Source organism: Ranitomeya variabilis, chromosome 7, assembly GCF_051348905.1.
Source record: "Ranitomeya variabilis isolate aRanVar5 chromosome 7, aRanVar5.hap1, whole genome shotgun sequence".
Classification (NCBI taxonomy): Eukaryota; Metazoa; Chordata; class Amphibia; order Anura; family Dendrobatidae; genus Ranitomeya; species Ranitomeya variabilis.
Window position 1 is genome coordinate 182,643,522 of NC_135238.1, and position 20,921 is coordinate 182,664,442.

General features: G+C 49.6%; 1 protein-coding gene across 1 annotated transcript in view; it reads left to right on the forward strand.

The window, feature by feature from the left end:
* The window catches only part of LOC143786275 (FAST kinase domain-containing protein 1, mitochondrial-like), a 32,826-nt gene extending 28,755 nt beyond the window's left edge, over positions 1–4,071 (forward strand). The window contains exons 8-10 of the mRNA XM_077275552.1: positions 929–1,057; positions 2,462–2,593; positions 3,983–4,071. Of these exons, the coding sequence (XP_077131667.1) occupies positions 929–1,057; positions 2,462–2,593; positions 3,983–4,071 (350 nt within the window). The remainder of the gene's footprint in view (positions 1–928; positions 1,058–2,461; positions 2,594–3,982) is intronic.
* The last annotated feature ends 16,850 nt before the right edge of the window (positions 4,072–20,921 follow it).

Consider the following 20,921-nt stretch of genomic DNA (forward strand, 5'->3'; position numbering starts at 1 on the left):
TACCGGCTAGAAATAATGCTAGACATCCAAAAATAGGTTGGGCTTCACAAACACCTTCTAGCTTTTGACATGCAGAGGACAGATGATCAATGACAAGACCTTCAGAAACTGTATCATACACTTTCCCTATACCCTTGGTTCTTTATTTGATTTCATGTAATTATCCATTTGTAAGTGATTATATATATTATTATTGGATTTTACATATTGTAGCTGAGTGACATCGCCGCATTTACGCATTTTAAGCCCTAGGAAACAGACACATTCCATAAGGCTCCGTTCACCTCTGTGTCATCTGATCCCAGCGGCGGCTGTCATTTCCCATTGGTTTCTGACAGCAGTATCTTTTCCATTAAAGACTCCGTAACCAGTAGCCGAGCCGCCGGTGCAGATGTGAACAGATCCGTAAAAATGAATGGAATTTGCCCAGAGGGGTCGGGCTGATTCCTCCTCCTGCTAACATACCTTATTCTTAAAGAGTGACTGGCGATTTTGTAATATATTCTATGAGAGAAATGTGCTACTTCCCCTCCTTTCAATCTCCATTCTCTATATAGACAGATTTTCCCATTACTGTGAGATAGGTTGGTGCTTATAAAATTCTATGGAGAGGAGGTGGAGACGGACACAGACTTTCCGCTGTAAGTTCTTCTGAATCGTCAGTTACACTTCTCCATGGAACTTTATGAGCACCAGCTGTCTCCTATCTCAGTAATGGAAGATTTTACTCATGAACTGAGCGTGAAAGATCAGTCCAGGAGGAGAGGAAAAAAAAAGCCGATTTGTCTGATAAGACTTATTTTTATGAGTGCTATTGATTTATGAAATAAAAATGAAAACTCTTTAATACTTCAGCTTCGTCTAATATCAGATCAGGAATGAAAAAAAAAAATGTATAAGATAGTGGTTGTGTTATTTTACCTTCCAGACTCCTTCCCTCCTCATCTCTTGGTTCTGGTGGGCTTCACTCTTGCTGTTGCACAGTATTTCCCAGAAGATCTGATTAAAGCCATTTTCAATATTCGTTTCCTAACTAAACTGGATTCCGAACTGGACAGTAAGTGTCATGTGAGCGAATGCTCCACCTTTATCCATTTAGGTTCTATATTGCTCATGTTGCCCCTAGGACTTAGGCTGGCCGTACATATGGGAGGCTTTGTCTTCTCTGATCTCCCAGCACCATGTATGCTCGTGTCTTCTGAGCGTGCATCTTTATTTTAATGGGGTAAGGGATCACTTTGCAAATATGCCCCATCCTCATTTCCCCAACATCTGTCATCAGGGTCGGCTAATATAAATCGAATATTTCTTTGCAGCTTTACCTGCATTACCCATCCTGGTGCGAGACCCGGCACAAAAAGCCTAATACCCTATAAAATTTAATAAAGCTTTTATTTAACCCTTACACAACTGGGCAATTTTTTTTTGTTTTGTTTTTAATTATTATTTATTTTCTGTTATTTTTTTTATCATTCTACTTTCAATTTTCAATATTAATTTGTTATTTTTGCACAAGACAAATTGTAATGAATTCAGTTAACCGTATAATGCACACACAAAATTCCAAGAGCAGTGAAATGGTGAAAAAAAGACGCAATTCTGCCATTGTTGTTGTTTGTTTTTTTTTAAACAATAACCCAGCAGTGTGACTCTTCAAGTCGGAACGTTTATAGTTGTCTTGTTTGTTTTAGTTCCTTTTTCTTTTTTTTCACCAATGGTGGGGGTTAGGTTCTTTATATTTCAGTGGCAACAAGAAAATCAGAACTTTTTGTGCATGAACATTTTTAAGTTTGTGACTTTTTCTGAGATCTGGAAGTTTTTTGTTTTGTTTTTCCCATTGTTCCATTATTGGAACCAATGTATTAGGCCTTGTTTTTTTTTATCAAATGTTTGGGAAATGAGGATCTTTGATATCAACCAACCTGATCCTTTACTCCATTGAAATAAAGATGCACGATCAGTTGACAAGGTCATACATGGTTCTGGGAGGTCAAACAAGATTGTCACCATTTTGGGGTACTTAAAACCTTTTATATAGAAGGGTTCACATATGTAAGAAAAAAAAAAAAAAAAAAATTATATATATATATATATATAATGTAATGTAATTTTTATTTTGGGATTTTTTTGTATTTTGAAACTGGATAGTAGTACAAAGTAAAAATCTCAGTCTCCTATGATGCCTAAAACTTTACAGGAGTACTAATCTGATGACAATAATAGCCTTTAATAGACCCCCACTGCACTAATAACCCATGGCCACCCCATGGTCTCTTGGGGGGTGGGGTACAGTGGGCAATCGAGGCTAGCGCCAGTCATAGTGTTACAGGCGGGTGCTGGCTGTGTAACGCCGCTGGCACCCGCTATGTACGGCGCAGGCTCAGTATCACATGTTGGGAACGCTTTTGATTTCTGTGTGTTGTAGATTTTCTCTTTCTTCACTAATTATATTATTTTTTAGCTTTTCTGCCTGACAAAAGTGCCAAGATACGAATGCGCCTGATGCAATTAAATCGGGCGGTTTGTCTCGAGTGCCCGGAATACCAAGTCCCATGGTTTCATGAAGAATACTGTCGACAGATGAAGCATAGAGGTGCGGGGCTCGTTTTATTCATTTAGTTGTTAGTTTGTTTTTGTATGCTTAAGAAAAAAAAAAAAAAAATTGAGTGACACATGATAAAAAAAAAAAAATCAGCGCTCAAATTCCAGTGCCGGCTCCCAGCTGAGGCTCTGGTCTCAGTGTTTTAACAGTGATGTTGCGTTGACAGTGCTCAGCACCACTGCAGCCAATCACTGAGCACAGAGGCTCTGCCGCCTACCTCGTTGAGCTTAGGCTGGTTTCACACTTGCGTTTTGATCTGCAGCGTTTTAGCGCTAAAAAACGCATGCGTTTTTTTTTCTGTACTTAACATTAAAAAAATGCATGCGTTTTTTAGCGTGCGTTTTGACGCGTTTTCGGCAACGCATGCGTTTTTTGACGCGTGCGTTCATTTGCAGAAATGCAACCTGCAGTAATTTCTAGCTGCGTTTTTTTCCCGCAAAAAACGCATGCGTTTATTCGCGGCAAAAAAATGCATTGCTGTCTACGCATGCGTTTTTAAGCACATGCGTTTGCTTGCGTTAACAACGCATGCGTTTTTATAGAAAAACACAAGAAAAAACAAGAAAACCCTAACCCTAAACACAAGAAAAAACAAGAAAACCCTAACCCTAGGGTTACTAGGGATCCTAACCCTTAGGTTAGGATCCCTAGTAACCCTAGGGATCCTAACCCTAGGGATCCAAACCCTAACCCTAGGGATCCTAACCCTAACCCTTAGGGTTAGGGTTACGATCCTAACCCTTAGGGTTAGGATCCCTAGGGTTAGGGTTAGGGTTAGGATCCCTAGGGTTAGGGTTAGGATCCCTAGGGTTACTAGGGATCCTAACCCTAACCCTAGCTATTTCTGTTTTTAGTGGGTTTTCTAGTTGATTTTGATGATTGGCAGCTGTCACACACTTCTCAGCCTGCGTTTAAAAAACGCAAACGCAGGAAAAAACGCATGTAAATGCCGCAAAACACCACGTTTTTTTTTCTGCATGCAAAAACGCATGCGTCTAAAAAACGTGGTGTTTTGCCGCGTTTACATGCGTTTTTTCACCACACGCGTTTTTTTTTAAAACGCTGCAGATCAAAACGCAAGTGTGAAACCAGCCTTAGTGATTGACTACAGCGGTGATTTGGGCTGTCGGACATAACGTCATCTCTGCAGCCCAAACTGAGACCGGAGCAGCGAGAGGGAACCGGCACTGAAACCGGGGAGGACATGTACCTGCTCTGTTTGTTATTTTAGAGTGTTTGGGGTCCACTTTTCTGAAAGTGAACAATCCCTTTAATATTCTCCACTGCAAAAGTATATTGTGCGATTTATGGATATGCAATAAGGAATAATCCTTAGAATATTAAAAAGTTGTTTTTTGTTTGTTTTCTTTTTTTGCTCAGAAGGTAACAGTAAGAGATCCATATACCATCAAATCCACTTATTTCTCGGAGATCTCTTGGGGGAGTTAATTATGCCAAGATGTTTGTGACTACTCCATATTATTACACAGTAGGTAAGATTGTGAAATGTAAAAAAATATATATTTTGCTGCACTAAGAAATCACAAACGCCGCTCTGCTCTGGAAAGAAATGTTATAATTTAAAGATATGTCAAAATTCATCAAATATTGTGACTGTTTAATAACTTTTGTGCAAATAAAAGCAACACAGCCACAAGCAAAACACTGACATATGAGGCAATGGGAGATCCTGGGGGGATGTAATTCAGGGTGGGGACAGTTTGAGTTGCATTTTAGTATATGATATCACAGGATGACTTCCACACACATCTACTTCATATTATATCACGTTTCTTAGCGGAGGACCCACTGGTGATCGTTGTCTAAAAGCCCGCAGTTCCTTTATTTGTTTAGTTCTTCATACGGTTGTTGCCATAAAAAAAATTAAAACAAAAGTCTATACAGTCAATCAATATTCTGCACAGAATCGTAATTGAGCAGGGGTCGCCCACTCCTTTTATTCTTTACCGGACTGCTTGAAATGGCTGAGTGCGGTCAGACACCCCCAAGAGATCAGTAACTTGCCTCCTGTTTTATAGAAAGGGGATAACTTTTAAAAACCCTTTTAAGCTGTGTGCACACGTTCCAGATTAATCGCAGATTTTTTGCACGTTTTTTCGCAACCAAAACGCTTAAAAAACGCATACATATGCATTCCATCATTTATAATGGTTTCCACAATTTTTGTGCACATGTTGCGTATTTTTCCGCGAAAAACGCATGCGGAAAAATACGCAGCATGTTCATTAATTTTGCGGATTTTAAGCGGATTTCCCACTATATTATTACATTGGGAACCTCCGGAAAAAAAAGCGAAAAATCCGCGCAAAATGCGCGATAAAAACGCGTGCAGAATTCCTGCGGAAAACCTCAGGATTTTCTCAGGAAATTTCTGCATACTTTCCGGATGTGTGCACATACCCTTAAAGTGTTTTTCCGGCTTTTGAAAACAAGTGTCCAATTGATTGTAGTTTGTTTTAAAAACAAACAAAGTGTGCCTGGCTCACCCTCCCCAGGTCCAGCATTGAGCCTCTGCCGCTGTTGCCATTATGTTGACCATAAGTGAGCTCAGCGGCTCTGGTCAAGTTGATGACACTAATTGGCTGTTGATGTGACCTGAGCACTGCACACACCAGGAGCTCGCTGAGTGGACCCAGGGAGGGTTTTTGGAAGGTGTTGGACTGTGATTCTCCTAACATTTGATGCTTGCTTTCTATAGACTTCGAGTGCATCCTGAGCAAAAATAAAAAGCCTATCGCCTACATAGAGGAGAACAAGCTGTCCGCCAATGTGGCCGAAGTCCAATGGGGCCAGGACAGTCAGATGTGTGATAACAAGTCTCTACCTCAAGGAGCCCAGAGGTCGGTGATTCTGTGTGTAGACATGTGGTGCTAGATCACGACGCAGCCTCATTCTCTTAAAAAATAGCCTTCATTTTAAGTTTTCTTACATAAATCCATAGAAGACATGCAAATAAGAAACTTTGTAATATGTCTGATCATAGAAATCTGCTTCTTTCTCCTCCTGAACTGATCGTTCATTCTCAAAATTCTCAACTTCCAAGTAAAATCTGTTTTCCGTGAATACAGATTTTCCCGTTACTGAGATAGGAGATGACAGTTAGTGCTCACAAAGTTCTATGGAGACTGATATAGCAGAATGTCTGTGTTCCGCTAGCTCCTCTCCCCCCCTCCATAGAATTTTAAAAGCACCAACTGTCATCTCCTATCTTAATCGAGGAGGAGAGAAGGGCGGTTTCTCCATTGAGGAACAGAGGAGCTAGAGAGATGAGCAGTAAAATCAGTATAATTTTTTTTTTTTACAAATGAATGGCTTTTTCCGGTTCAGAAAAATAGCGGTTTGGGCAAATGGATGTTTTTTTGGAAAAATTTGAGTAGAATTCAATTCCTCTTGATTTTGTTTGTTGGACTCTAACATATTATTTCTTTCATCTTTATAGAGTTGCCATTGACTTTCTTAATCCAGTGGCATTTTGCAGAAACTCTTCCAAGATTAAAGGCTTAAATGCCATGAAGAAGAGACATTTGGAGATCCTGGGGTACTATGTAGTTCAGGTTGGTTACAATTCGAGTTGTGTTTTAGGATATTATATCATGATTAGTGTTGAGCGATACCTTCCGATATCGGAAAGTATCGGTATCGGAAAGTATCGGCCGATACCGTCAAAATATCGGATCCAATCCGATACCGATACCCGATCCCAATGCAAGTCAATGGGACGAAAATATCGGAATTAAAATAAACCCTTTATAAACTTGTAGGTTCATACTACATGAAGGAAAACAACTAAGAATAATGTAGGATATATTGGGGGACGTGGCGGAGACATTAAAGGCACAGAGGTTTAGCCCAATGTAATAGAATAGCAGGATTTTTTTTTTTTTTTATGACGTTCGGCGTTAGAAAGAATTTGACTATGTTAATTTTTTTTTTTTTTATGTCAGATATTGATGTTTCACTACTTCCACGCCCTTCACCTTCTTTTTTACTTCTCCCACGCTTTCTTCTTCATTATCCTCATCATCAGCTTCTTTGACATCAACTTCTTCACCTTATTCATCTTCTTCTTCATCTTCTACCTATTATTTTTTTGGTTACATTGTTCATATTCTTTTTATTTTACTATTATCTTCATCATATTCTACTTCTTCATCATATTCTTATTTGTGACAGGCATTCCCGTAGTTGTTATCTATAAAAGTTTGAAGATTACACCTTCCGTTCTGCCTGTCACAAAACAGTTACATTTGTCCGCGTTCAGTTTGGCCTGCAGCATCAGGCTTTATCCAGGGGCACCACGAGGAGGAACGGACTCACCCCCATACACTGCTTAGTCTTCTTCTGCTTATAATTTAGATAATATTTTTGCTCTGATATTTAGTGTTATGCTTAATGTTCTTCTGCTCTTTGTTCTGCAGACTCTTGTTCTTCTGCTTCTCGGTCTTCCAGGTCGTCGTCGTCGTCTCCAGGGTCGTCGTCTCCGGGTTCGTCGTCATCGGGGTGGTCTTCAGGGTCGTCGTCTCCGGGGTCGTCGTCATCGGGGTGGTCTTCAGGGTCATCGTCTCCAGGGTCGTCGTCATCACGGTGGTTGTCGTCTCTGGTGTCGTCGTCATCTTAGGGGTGGTCTTCCGGGTCATCGTGTTTAGTCTCTTGAACTTGGAAATGTAGCAGAAGGTACAAGAAGGCTGAGAAAATGCCGAGAACCAGCTGATGGAACTGGAACTCGGATGGCTACCCGAAGGTCCAAGAGCCAATGGAACTACCGAGGACCAGCTGACGTTACTGGAACCCGGTTACTAAGCAGGAGGTACCCGTGCCTGAAAGCACTACCAAGGACCACCTGACGTTGGTGGAACTCGGATACCCAGAGGGAGGCACCTAAGCCAAAGGCTCTGCCCGGAACCAGCTGACGGTACTGGAACCAGGATGGTGAGCAGAAGGTACAAGAGCAAAAGACACTGCCGAGAACCAGCTGAGGGTGCTGGAACCCGGATGGGTAGCCGAAGGTCCAAGAGCCAATGGAACTACCGAGGACCAGCTGACGTTACTGGAACCCGGTTACTAAGCAGGAGGTACCCGTGCCTGAAAGCACTACCAAGGACCACCTGACGTTGGTGGAACTCGGATACCCAGAGGGAGGCACCTAAGCCAAAGGCTCTGCCCGGAACCAGCTGACGGTACTGGAACCAGGATGGTGAGCAGAAGGTACAAGAGCAAAAGACACTGCCGAGAACCAGCTGACGGTGCTGGAACCCGGATGGGTAGCCGAAGGTCCAAGAGCCAATGGAACTACCGAGGACCAGCTGACGTTACTGGAACCCGGTTACTAAGCAGGAGGTACCCGTGCCTGAAAGCACTACCAAGGACCACCTGACGTTGGTGGAACTCGGATACCCAGAGGGAGGCACCTAAGCCAAAGGCTCTGCCCGGAACCAGCTGACGGTACTGGAACCAGGATGGGGAGCAGAAGGTACAAGAGCAAGTGTCTGCGTGGCTTTTGCAGGACACGATGCCGGCTGCACAGCAGGGGAACAGCTGGCGGTGCTGAACCCCACTGACACATTGGCTGGTGTTTTTCTCTGTGCAGCTAGCAGTACCGGGCCCCAACTGGCGGTGTTAGAGCCCGGGGTCAGCAGGAGGAGGAGATGGAGCAGAGTGTAGGCCGAAGCCTGCACTGGCGGCAGCTTTGGGTCTGTTGTGCCTGCGTGGCAGTTGCAGGACACATTGCCGGCTGCACAGCAGGGGAACAGCTGGCGGTGCTGAACCCCACTGACACATTGGCTGGTGTTTTTCTCTGTGCAGCTAGCAGTACCGGGCCCCAACTGGCGGTGTTGGAGCCCGGGCTCTGCAGGGGGAGCAGAGTGTAGGCCGAAGCCTAATTGAACCAATTTCAAAGGTAACCTTTAACCCCCCCTCAGGGGTTACAAAGTAGAAGAGCCACAGCTTATGCAGCAGTAGTGCTGCACAAGTCAAAGGTTGCTCTTTTAATTTTTCTCCTTGCACACGCTGAATGAAACACGTATAACATTTAGCCCTTTATACAGTCAAACTGTGTTGGAGGCGCGAGTTCCCTTTGTAATGAGACGCAGCACAGATGTCAAGAATCCCACCTTGGTGCTGGGTGCAGCCTCCTGAGCGTTGTTATTTGCTGTACAGGAGTCTGCGCTGTCGTGTTATCCCCTGGCCTAGAGCTGTTAGCGCTGCCCATCTTCTGACATCATTTACTGTCGGCCGGTGCGTTTCGCGATGGCCCTGAATCCCAGCCCCGCAGTGTCTTAACATTGTTAAAACACTGCGGGGCTGGGATTCAGGGCCTGGCGCAGCACATATGTTCGCCTCTCACACTCGGGTCCTTACACCCGCTTCAGACTGTGCGGCGTCATCTGATCCCTTATCGCATGCCACGGCCATGAAGCCGCACAGTCCGAAGAAGGCGGAAGGAGATGAGGGACAGGCGAACTGATGCACCGATCATGCCCATCAATCACACCCTCGCAGTCCCAATAAATAAGACACCGAGGGGCGTTGTGTGGGTCAGGGCGGCCGCAGAGGCGCACCCAGCCAAACAATGATGCCAGAAGACGGGCAGCGCTACCAAGGGGGTTGCAGCGTGTCATTACAAAGGAAAGTCACACCACCGGGACGGTTAAATGGTCACACAGAGGACACATTTCAGACGTGTTTTCAATTCCACATGTGCGAGGAGAATACGTTTATGAGCCACCTTGCACACATGCAGCATTACCGCTGTACAAGGTGGCTGGATAACGTAAAAACGCCTGGGGGAGGGGGGACAGGTTCCCTTCAATTTCAGTTCTGGTGTCTGCGTGGCTTTTGCAGGACACGATGCCGGCTGCACAGCAGGGGAACAGCTGGCGGTGTTGAACCCCACTGACACATTGGCTGGTGTTTTTCTCTGTGCAGCTAGCAGTACCGGGCCCCAACTGGCGGTGTTAGAGCCCGGGGTCAGCAGGAGGAGGAGATGGAGCAGAGTGTAGGCCGAAGCCTGCACTGGCGGCAGCTTTGGGTCTGTTGTGCCTGCGTGGCAGTTGCAGGACACGTTGCCGGCTGCACAGCAGGGGAACAGCTGGCGGTGCTGAACCCCACTGACACATTGGCTGGTGTTTTTCTCTGTGCAGCTAGCAGTACCGGGCCCCAACTGGCGGTGTTGGAGCCCGGGCTCTGCAGGGGGAGCAGAGTGTAGGCCGAAGCCTAATTGAACCAATTTCAAAGGTAACCTTTAACCCCCCCTCAGGGGTTACAAAGTAGAAGAGCCACAGCTTATGCAGCAGTAGTGCTGCACAAGTCAAAGGTTGCTCTTTTAATTTTGCTCCTTGCACACGCTGAATGAAACACGTATAACATTTAGCCCTTTATACAGTCAAACTGTGTTGGAGGCGTGAGTTCTCTTCGTAAAGAGACGCAGTACAGCTGGCAAAAATGCCACCTTGGTGCTTTGCGCGGCCTCCTGAGCATCGTTATTTGTTGCACAGGAGTCTGCGCTTTTGTGTTATCCCTTGGCCTTCCGCTGTTAGCGCTGACCATCCTCTGACATCATGTTATGTCGGCTGTTGCGGTTTGCGATGACCATGAATCCCAGCCCCCCAGTGTCTTAACATTGTTAAAACACTGCGGGGCTGGGATTCATGGCCTGGCGCAGTACATATGTTCGCCTCTCGCTTGGGTTCTTACACCCGCTTCAGACTATGCGGCGTCAGCTGATCCCTTATCGCATGCCACGGCCATGAAGACGCACAGTCCGAAGAAGGCGGAAGGAGATGAGGGACAGGCGAAGAAATGCACCGTTCATGCCCATCAATCACACCCTCGCAGTACAAATAAATAAGACACCGAGGGGCGTTGTGTGGGGCAAGGCGGCCGCAGAGGCGCAGCCAGCCAAACAATGATGCCAGAAGACGGGCAGCGCTACCAAGGAGCTTGTTGCGTGTGTCAATACAAAGGAAAATCACACCTGAGGGACGTTTTAATGGTCGCAGAGGACTCATTTTTAGACGTGTTCACTTCAACATGGGCAAGGAGAATAAGTTTCTGAGCCACCTTGAACACATGCAGCATTACTGCTGTTCAAGGTAGCTGTAAAACATAGAAACACCTGGGGGAGGGGGGACAGGTTCCCTTCAATTTCAGTTCTTGTGTCTGCGTGGTGGTCGCAGGACACGTTGCCGGCTACACAGCAGGGGAACAGCTGGCGGTGCTGAACCCCACTGACACATTGGCTGGTGTTTTTCTCTGTGCAGCTAGCACATCTGGGCCAAAACTGGCGGTGTTAGAGCCCAGGGTCAGCAGGAGGAGCAGGGGGAGCGGAGTGTAGGCCGAAGCCTGCACTCGAGCAAGTTGAAAGGAAACCTTTAACCCCCCCCCCCCCCCCCGGCGTTTGTAGCTGAAAGAGCCATTGTGTACAGCACTAATGCTGGAAAAGGTAAACTTAGCTCTTTTAATTATGGTCCTTGCACATGCGGAACCTAACAGTTATGAAATGTGTCCCCTCACAGCGTTAAACCGTCCGGTAGGTGGAACTTTCCTTTGTCGTGTGACGCAGCACAGCCATCATTTTTACCCCCTTGGCGCCGTGCGCCGCCTCCTCAGCGTTGTTTGAATCTGTCCCGGAGCCTGCGCTGTTAGGTTAGCCCTTGGCCATGCACACGTGTTGCGCTGCCCGTCTTCTGACATCATTTGGTGTCAGGCTGGCTGCGCCTGTGCGGGTGCGCTGGCCGAGATCCCGCCTCGCAGTGTCGTCTAATGTAATCCCACCGCGGGCCTGTGATCCGTGCCCATGCGCAGTGCATATCCTCGCCTCTCACTCCCCTCCCTACGGCTTTTTCAGACTGTGCGGTGTCACGGCCGTGGCATGCTATTAGGGATCAGCTGACATCGCACAGTCTGAAGAAGCCGTAGGGAGGGGAGTGAGAGGCGAGGATATGCACTGCGCATGGGCACGGATCACAGGCCCGCGGTGGGATTACATTAGACGACACTGCGAGGCGGGATCTCGGCCAGCGCACCCGCACAGGCGCAGCCAGCCTGACACCAAATGATGTCAGAAGACGGGTAGCGCAACATGTGTGCATGGCCAAGGGCTAACCTAACAGCGCAGGCTCCGGGACAGATTCAAACAACGCTGAGGAGTCGGCGCACGGCGCCAAGGGGGTAAAAATGATGGCTGTGCTGCGTCACACGACAAAGGAAAGTTCCACCTACCGGACGGTTTAACGCTGTGTGGGGACACATTTCATAAGTGTTAGGTTCAGCATGTGCAAGGAGCACCACGAAAAGAGGCACTTTTTCCCTTTGCATCATTACTGCTGCACAAGGTGGCTCCTTCAGTAACAAACGCCTGGGGGGGGGGGGGGCAGGTTCCCTTAAATTTAACTTGTTGTGCCTGCGTGGCGGTCGCAGTACACGTTGCCGTATACACAGCAGGGGAACAGCTGGCGGTGCTGAACCCCACTAACACATTGGCGAGGTGTTTGGCTCTGTGCGTACAGCACTTCTGGACGGCAACTGGCGGTGTTGGAGCCCAGGGACAGGTGGAGGAGGAGGAGGTAGGAGGAGGTAGGAGGGATTGCCACACACACAGCAGGGGAACAGCTGACGTTACTGAACCCCAATAACAGAGGAGGGACTGTTGACTGTGCGTACAGCACTTCTGGATGGACACTGGCGGTGTTGGAGCCCAGGGACAGGTGGAGGAGGAGGAGGTAGGAGGAGGTAGGAGGGATTGCCACACACACAGCAGGGGAACAGCTGACGTTAATGAACCCCAATAAAAGAGGAGGGACTGTTGACTGTGCGTACAGCACTTCTGGACGGCAACTGGCGGTGTTGGAGCCCAGGGACAGGTGGAGGAGGAGGAGGTAGGAGGAGGTAGGAGGGATTGCCACACACACAGCAGGGGAACAGCTGACGTTACTGAACCCCAATAACAGAGGATGGACTGTTGACTGTGCGTACAGCACTTCTGGACGGCAACTGGCGGTGTTGGAGCCCAGGGGCAGGTGGAGGAGGAGGAGGTGGAGGAGGTAGGAGGGATTGCCACACACACAGCAGGGGAACAGCTGACGTTACTGAACCCCAATAACAGAGGAGGGACTGTTGACTGTGCGTACAGCACTTCTGGACGGCAACTGGCGGTGTTGGAGCCCAGGGGCAGGTGGAGGAGGAGGAGGTAGGAGGGATTGCCACACACACAGCAGGGGAACAGCTGACGTTGCTGAACCCCAATAACAGAGGAGGGACTGTTGACTGTGCGTACAGCACTTCTGGACGGCAACTGGCGGTGTTGGAGCCCAGGGGCAGGTGGAGGAGGTAGGAGGAGGTAGGAGGGATTGCCACACACACAGCAGGGGAACAGCTGACGTTACTGAACCCCAATAACAGAGGAGGGACTGTTGACTGTGCGTACAGCACTTCTGGACGGCAACTGGCGGTGTTGGAGCCCAGGGGCAGGTGGAGGAGGAGGAGGTAGGAGGAGGTAGGAGGGATTGCCACACACACAGCAGGGGAACAGCTGACGTTACTGAACCCCAATAACAGAGGAGGGACTGTTGACTGTGCGTACAGCACTTCTGGACGGCAACTGGCGGGGTTGGAGCCCAGGGACAGGTGGAGGAGGAGGAGGTAGGAGGAGGTAGGAGGGATTGCCACACACACAGCAGGGGAACAGCTGACGTTACTGAACCCCAATAACAGAGGAGGGACTGTTGACTGTGCGTACAGCACTTCTGGACGGCAACTGGCGGTGTTGGAGCCCAGGGACAGGTGGAGGAGGAGGAGGTAGGAGGAGGTAGGAGGGATTGCCACACACACAGCAGGGGAACAGCTGACGTTACTGAACCCCAATAACAGAGGAGGGACTGTTGACTGTGCGACAGCACTTCTGGACGGCAACTGGCGGTGTTGGAGCCCAGGGGCAGGTGGAGGAGGAGGAGGTGGAGGAGGTAGGAGGGATTGCCACACACACAGCAGGGGAACAGCTGACGTTACTGAACCCCAATAACAGAGGAGGGACTGTTGACTGTGCGTACAGCACTTCTGGACGGCAACTGGCGGTGTTGGAGCCCAGGGACAGGTGGAGGAGGAGGAGGTAGGAGGGATTGCCACACACACAGCAGGGGAACAGCTGACGTTACTGAACCCCAATAACAGAGGAGGGACTGTTGACTGTGCGTACAGCACTTCTGGACGGCAACTGGCGGTGTTGGAGCCCAGGGACAGGTGGAGGAGGTAGGAGGAGGTAGGAGGGATTGCCACACACACAGCAGGGGAACAGCTGACGTTACTGAACCCCAATAACAGAGGAGGGACTGTTGACTGTGCGTACAGCACTTCTGGACGGCAACTGGCGGGGTTGGAGCCCAGGGACAGGTGGAGGAGGAGGTAGGAGGAGGTAGGAGGGATTGCCACACACACAGCAGGGGAACAGCTGACGTTACTGAACCCCAATAACAGAGGAGGGACTGTTGACTGTGCGTACAGCACTTCTGGACGGCAACTGGCGATGTTGGAGCCCAGGGACAGGTGGAGGAGGAGGAGGTAGGAGGAGGTAGGAGGGATTGCCACACACACAGCAGGAGAACAGCTGACGTTACTGAACCCCAATAACAGAGGAGGGACTGTTGACTGTGCGTACAGCACTTCTGGACGGCAACTGGCGGTGTTGGAGCCCAGGGACAGGTGGAGGAGGAGGAGGTGGAGGAGGTAGGAGGGATTGCCACACACACAGCAGGGGAACAGCTGACGTTACTGAACCCCAATAACAGAGGAGGGACTGTTGACTGTGCGTACAGCACTTCTGGACGGCAACTGGCGGTGTTGGAGCCCAGGGACAGGTGGAGGAGGAGGAGGTAGGAGGAGGTAGGAGGGATTGCCACACACACAGCAGGGGAACAGCTGACGTTACTGAACCCCAATAACAGAGGAGGGACTGTTGACTGTGCGTACAGCACTTCTGGACGGCAACTGGCGGTGTTGGAGCCCAGGGACAGGTGGAGGAGGAGGTGGTAGGAGGAGGTAGGAGGGATTGCCACACACACAGCAGGGGAACAGCTGACGTTACTGAACCCCAATAACAGAGGAGGGACTGTTGACTGTGCGTACAGCACTTCTGGACGGCAACTGGCGGTGTTGGAGCCCAGGGACAGGTGGAGGAGGAGGAGGTAGGAGGAGGTAGGAGGGATTGCCACACACACAGCAGGGGAACAGCTGACGTTACTGAACCCCAATAACAGAGGATGGACTGTTGACTGTGCGTACAGCACTTCTGGATGGCAACTGGCGGTGTTGGAGCCCAGGGGCAGGTGGAAAAGCAGAGGAACACAATGTAGGCCGAAGCCTGAGAAAGTCGAAAGGGAACCTTTAACCCCCCCCCAAGGCGTTTGTAGCTGAAAGAGCCAGCTTGTGCAGCACAAAAGATGCAAAAGGAAAAGGTGGCTCTTTTCATCATGCTCCTTGCAAACACAGAACTAAACACTTATAAAATGTGTCCCCTGAAACCGTGAAACCGTCCCGGAGGTGGGACTTTCCTTCGTAATATGACGCAGCACAGCCGTCATTCCTACCCCCCCGGCGCCGTGCCCCGGCTCCTCAGCGTTGTTTGATTCCGTCCCGGAGCCCGCGCTGTTATGTTATCCCGTGGCCAGGCACACTTAGCGCTGCCCATCTTCTGACATCATTTGGTGTCAGGCTGGCTGCGCCTGTGCGGCCGCGCTGGCCGAGAGCCCGCCTCGCAGTGTCTTCTGATTTAATCCCACTGGGGGCCTGGGATCCATGGCCATGCGCAGTGCATATCCTCGCCTCTCACTCCCCTCCCTACGGCTTCTTAAGACTGTGCGGTGTCACGGTCGTGGCATGCTATTAGGGACCAGCTGACACCGAACAGTCTGAAGAAGCCATAGGGAGATGAGTGAGAGGTGGAGGTTCAGATATGCACTGCGCATGTCCATGGATCCCAGGCCCCCAGTGGGATTAAATCAGAAGACACTGCGAGGCGGGCTCTCGGCCAGCGCGGCCGCACAGGCGCAGCCAGCCTGACACCAAATGATGCCAGAAGACGGGCAGCGCTAAGTGTGCCTGGCCACGGGATAACATAACAGCGCAGGCTCCGGGACGGAATCAAACAACGCTGATGAGCCGGGGCGCGGCGCCGGGGGGGTAGGAAAGACGGCTGTGCTGCGTCATATTACGAAGGAAAGTCCCACCTCCGGGACGGTTTTACGGTATCAGTGAACACATTTAATAAGTGTTAAGTTTTGCGTGTGCAAGGAGCAAAACCAAAATAGCTACCTTTTTCCTTGTGCAGCATTACTGCTGCACAAGGTGGCTCTTTCAGTAACAAACGCCTTGGGGGGGGGGGACAGATTCCCTTACATTTCAGTTGTTGTGTCAGCGTGGCGGTCGCATGACACATTGCCGGCTACACAGCTGGGGATCAGCTGACGTTACTGAAACCCAATAACACTGGGTCGTATGTTTTGACTGTGCAGACGGCACTTCTGAGCCTCAACTGGCGGTGTTGGAGCCCAGGAATTTAAGTTCAGGTGGTAGAAAGATGAACACAACAGGAGACCTGGATAACGTATACAGTGACCTAATTATTTAATCAGGAGGAGGAGTGGCAAATTCCTGCGAGATCCAGGCCTTGTTCATTTTCAGGAAAGTAAGCCGGTCAACGTTATCGGAGGATAGTCGCATGCGACGGTCAGTTAGTACACCACCTGCAGCACTAAAGACACGTTCCGATAATACACTGGCCGCAGGGCAAGACAGCACCTCCAATGCATACTGGCTTAGCTCTGGCCATGTTTCCAGCTTTGAGACCCAAAACTTGAAAGGGGAAGAGCCGTCTGGGAGTACAGCAAGAGGGCAAGACATGTAGTCTGTCACCATCTGACGGAACCGTTGCCTCCTGCTGACTGGAGCCGTCTGTGATGGTGTAGACTTTTGTGGCGGGCACAGAAAACTGTGCCACAGTTGGGCCATACTGGTCTTGCCTTGGGCAGAGGCACTGCTTCTGCTCCCTCTTTGTGCAGAGCCTCCACCACTGCCTGGACGCACTGAGCTGCTTTGGAATGCACTAGCAGCACTTCTCTCAGTTGGAATGGAGAAGATGATGGAATTGACCAGTGTGTCTTGGTACTCCCGCATTTTTCGCTCCCGGTTCAACGGTGTGATGAGGCTTTCTACGTTGTCCCGGTAGCGAGGATCGAGGAGGGTGAACACCCAATAATCAGACATGTTGAGAATGTGGGCGATGCGGCGGTCGTTTCTCAGGCACTGCAGCATGTAATCCACCATGTGCTGCAGACTGCCAACTGCCCAAGAAACGCTGTCCCCTGCTGGAGGCGTGATCTCTGCCCGCTCGTCATCACCCCACCCTCGCTGTACACACTGAGTACTGGACAATTCGGTAACTCCCTCCTCTGGACGGATGTCTTCCTCCTCCATTGACTCCTCCTCATCTTCCTCACAAACTGTCCCCTGCCTACGCGTTTGTGAGGAACCACGTGGCGCTGACTGTCCAGAAGATGATGGAAATGGTGAATCCTCATCCTCCACCTCTTCCACAACATCATCCCTTAGCGCTTGCAGTGATTTTTCAAGCAGGCAGATAAGGGGGACAGTCATGCTGACTAGTGCATCATCTGCACTCGCCATCCGCGTGGAATAATCAAAGGGACGCAAAACCTGGCAGACGTCATTCATAGTGGCCCACTCTGTGGTTGTGAAGTCTGTACGGCGCTGACTGCGACTTCTTTGCGCCTGAAGCAGCTGGTACTCCATTACAGCTTGCTGCTGCTCACACAACCGCTCCAACATATGTAACGTGGAATTCCACCTGGTAGGTAGGTCACATATGATGCGATGTTCCGGCAGGCGGTGTCGGCGCTGCAGAGCCGCAATGCGCGCTTTTGCCGTGCTGGAACGCCGCAAGTGAGCACACTCTAGGCGGACCTTGTGCAGCAGTGCATCAAGATCCGGATAGTCCCTCAAAAAGCTCTGCACGACCAAATTGAGCACATGTGCCAGACATGGGATGTGAGTGAGGTTGCCGAGGCCCAGAGCTGCCACCAGATTTCGGCCACACTACCATGCCTGGCTGGAGATTCGCTGGCACAAACCACACATCGCTCTCCTGCTTGATGGCATTCCAGAACTCCTGCGCTGTGTGGCTACGATTCCCCAAAAAAATTAATTTCAAGACGGCCTGTTGACGTTTGGCCACGGCTGTGCTCATGTCAGTCGTAACAGGTACACGTTCATCACGGGTCCATGTGGAGGTGGACTGTGACGGCTCCTGCAGCGATGATTCTGAGGAACTGGTGTAAGAGGAGGAGTCAATGCGTACAGAATGGATTCCTGCAATCCTTGGAGTGGGCAGGACACGTCCTGCGCCACTCGCACGGTCTGTACCCGGCTCAACGACATTAACCCAATGGGCAGTGAGGGAAAGGTATCGCCCCTGTCCATGTTGACTGGTCCACGCATCGGTGGTGAGGTGGACCTTGCTACTGACGGCGTTCAGTAGCGCGTGTTTTATGTGTCCTGTTATGACCCCAATGGCGAGGGTCTCAGAGGAACGTGGAAGTCTGAGGAATACAAAAAACCAGCTCATAGGGCAGTGGTAACTGGGTTGACCATATAACTACTCCTAACGCCAACCCTAGAAGTAGCCGGGGATCATTCCTACGATGATTCTAGATGACACGCTCCAGCCGGAGAATCTAGCTACCCCTAGTAGAGGAAAACAAAGACCTTTCTTGCCTCCAGAGAATTGGACCCCAAAGCTGGATAGAAGCCCCCCACAAATAATAACGGTGAGGTAAGAGGAAATGACAAACACAGAAATGAATCAGGTATAGCACAGAGAGGCCCGCTAACTAATAGCAGAATAAAGAAAGGTAACTTATATGGTCAACGAAAACCCTATTAAAATCCACACTGGAAATTCAAGAACCCCCGAACCGTCTAACGGTCCGGGGGGAGAACACCAGCCCCCTAGAGCTTCCAGCAAAGGTCAGGATGCAGATTAGGAACAAGCTGGACAAAAATGCAAAAACCAAAACAAATAGCAAAAAGCAAAAAGTAGACTTAGCTGATATTTCTGGAACCAGGATCAATAGACAAGAGCACAGCAGACTAGCTCTGATAACTACGTTGCCAGGCACAGAACTGAAGGTCCAGGGAGAATATATAGCTACACCCTTAATTAACGACCTCAGGTGCGGATAAAAGGAATGACAGAAAAACCAGAGTCAAAAAACTAGTAACCACTAGAGGGAGCAAAAAGCAAAATCACAACAGTACCCCCCCCTTAGTGAGGGGTCACCGAACCCTCACCACGACCACCCAGGAATTATCCTCCTGACCATAGCCCTTCCACTTGACCAAGTACTGAAGCCTCCGCCTGGAGAGGCGAGAATCCAAGATCTTCTCCACCACGTACTCCAACTCGCCCTCAACCAACACCGGAGCAGGAGGCTCAGCAGAAGGAACTACAGGCACAATGTACCGCCGCAACAAGGACCTATGAAATACATTGTGAATAGCAAATGACACAGGAAGATCCAGACGAAAAGATACAGGATTAAGGATTTCCAATATCTTGTAAGGCCCAATAAAACGAGGTTTAAATTTGGGAGAGGAGACCTTCATAGGAACAAAGCGGGAAGAAAGCCATACCAAATCCCCAACGCGTAGTCGGGGACCTACACCGCGGCGGCGGTTGGCAAAGCGCTGAGCCTTCTCCTGTGACAATTTCAAGTTGTCCACCACATGATTCCAGATCCGCTGCAACCTATCCACCACAGAATCCACCCCAGGACAGTCAGAAGGTTCCACATGACCCGAAGAAAAGCGAGGATGGAAACCAGAGTTGCAGAAAAAAGGCGAAACCAAGGTGGCGGAACTAGCCCGATTATTAAGGGCAAACTCAGCCAACGGTAAGAATGTCACCCAATCGTCCTGATCAGCAGAGACAAAACACCTCAAATAAGCCTCCAAAGTCTGATTGGTTCGCTCCGTCTGTCCATTAGTCTGAGGGTGGAAAGCAGACGAAAACGACAAATCAATGCCCATCCTACCACAAAAGGATCGCCAGAACCTGGAAACGAACTGGGATCCTCTGTCTGACACAATATTCTCAGGGATGCCGTGCAAACGAACCACGTTCTGGAAAAACACAGGAACCAGATCGGAAGAGGAAGGCAGCTTAGGCAAAGGAACCAAATGGACCATCTTGGAGAAGCGATCACATATCACCCAGATAACGGACATGCCCTGAGATAGCGGAAGATCAGAAATGAAATCCATGGAGATATGTGTCCAAGGTCTCTTCGGGACAGGCAAGGGCAAGAGCAAACCGCTGGCACGAGAACAGCAAGGCTTAGCTCGAGCACAAATCCCACAGGACTGCACAAATGACCGCACATCCCTTGACAAGGAAGGCCACCAAAAGGACCTGGCCACCAGATCTCTGGTGCCAAAAATTCCCGGGTGACCTGCCAACACCGAGGAGTGAACCTCGGAAATGACTCTGCTGGTCCACTTATCCGGGACAAACAGTCTGTCAGATGGACAAGACTCAGGCCTATCAGCCTGAAATCTCTGCAACACACGTCGCAGATCCGGAGAAATAGCTGACAAGATAACTCCATCTTTAAGAATACCAACAGGGTCAGCGACTCCAGGAGCATCAGGCACAAAGCTCCTAGAAAGAGCATCGGCCTTCACATTCTTTGAACCTGGTAAATACGAGACAACAAAATCAAAGCGGGAGAAAAACAATGACCAGCGGGCCTGTCTCGGATTAAGGCGTTTAGCAGACTCGAGATACATCAGATTTTTGTGATCAGTCAGGACCACAACACGATGCTTAGCACCCTCGAGCCAATGACGCCACTCCTCAAATGCCCATTTCATGGCCAACAACTCCCGATTGCCCACATCATAATTTCGCTCAGCAGGCGAAAACTTCCTAGAGAAAAAGGCACAAGGTTTCATAACAGAGCAACCAGGGCCTCTCTGCGACAAAACGGCCCCTGCTCCAATCTCTGAAGCATCCACCTCAACCTGAAAGGGAAGCGAGACATCAGGCTGGCACAAAACAGGCGCCGAAGTAAACCGGCGTTTCAACTCCTGGAAAGCCTCCACGGCAGCAGGAGCCCAGTTAGCTACATCGGAGCCCTTCTTGGTCATATCCGTCAAAGGTTTCACAATGCTAGAAAAATTAGCGATGAAACGACGGTAGAAGTTAGCGAAACCCAAGAACTTCTGAAGACTC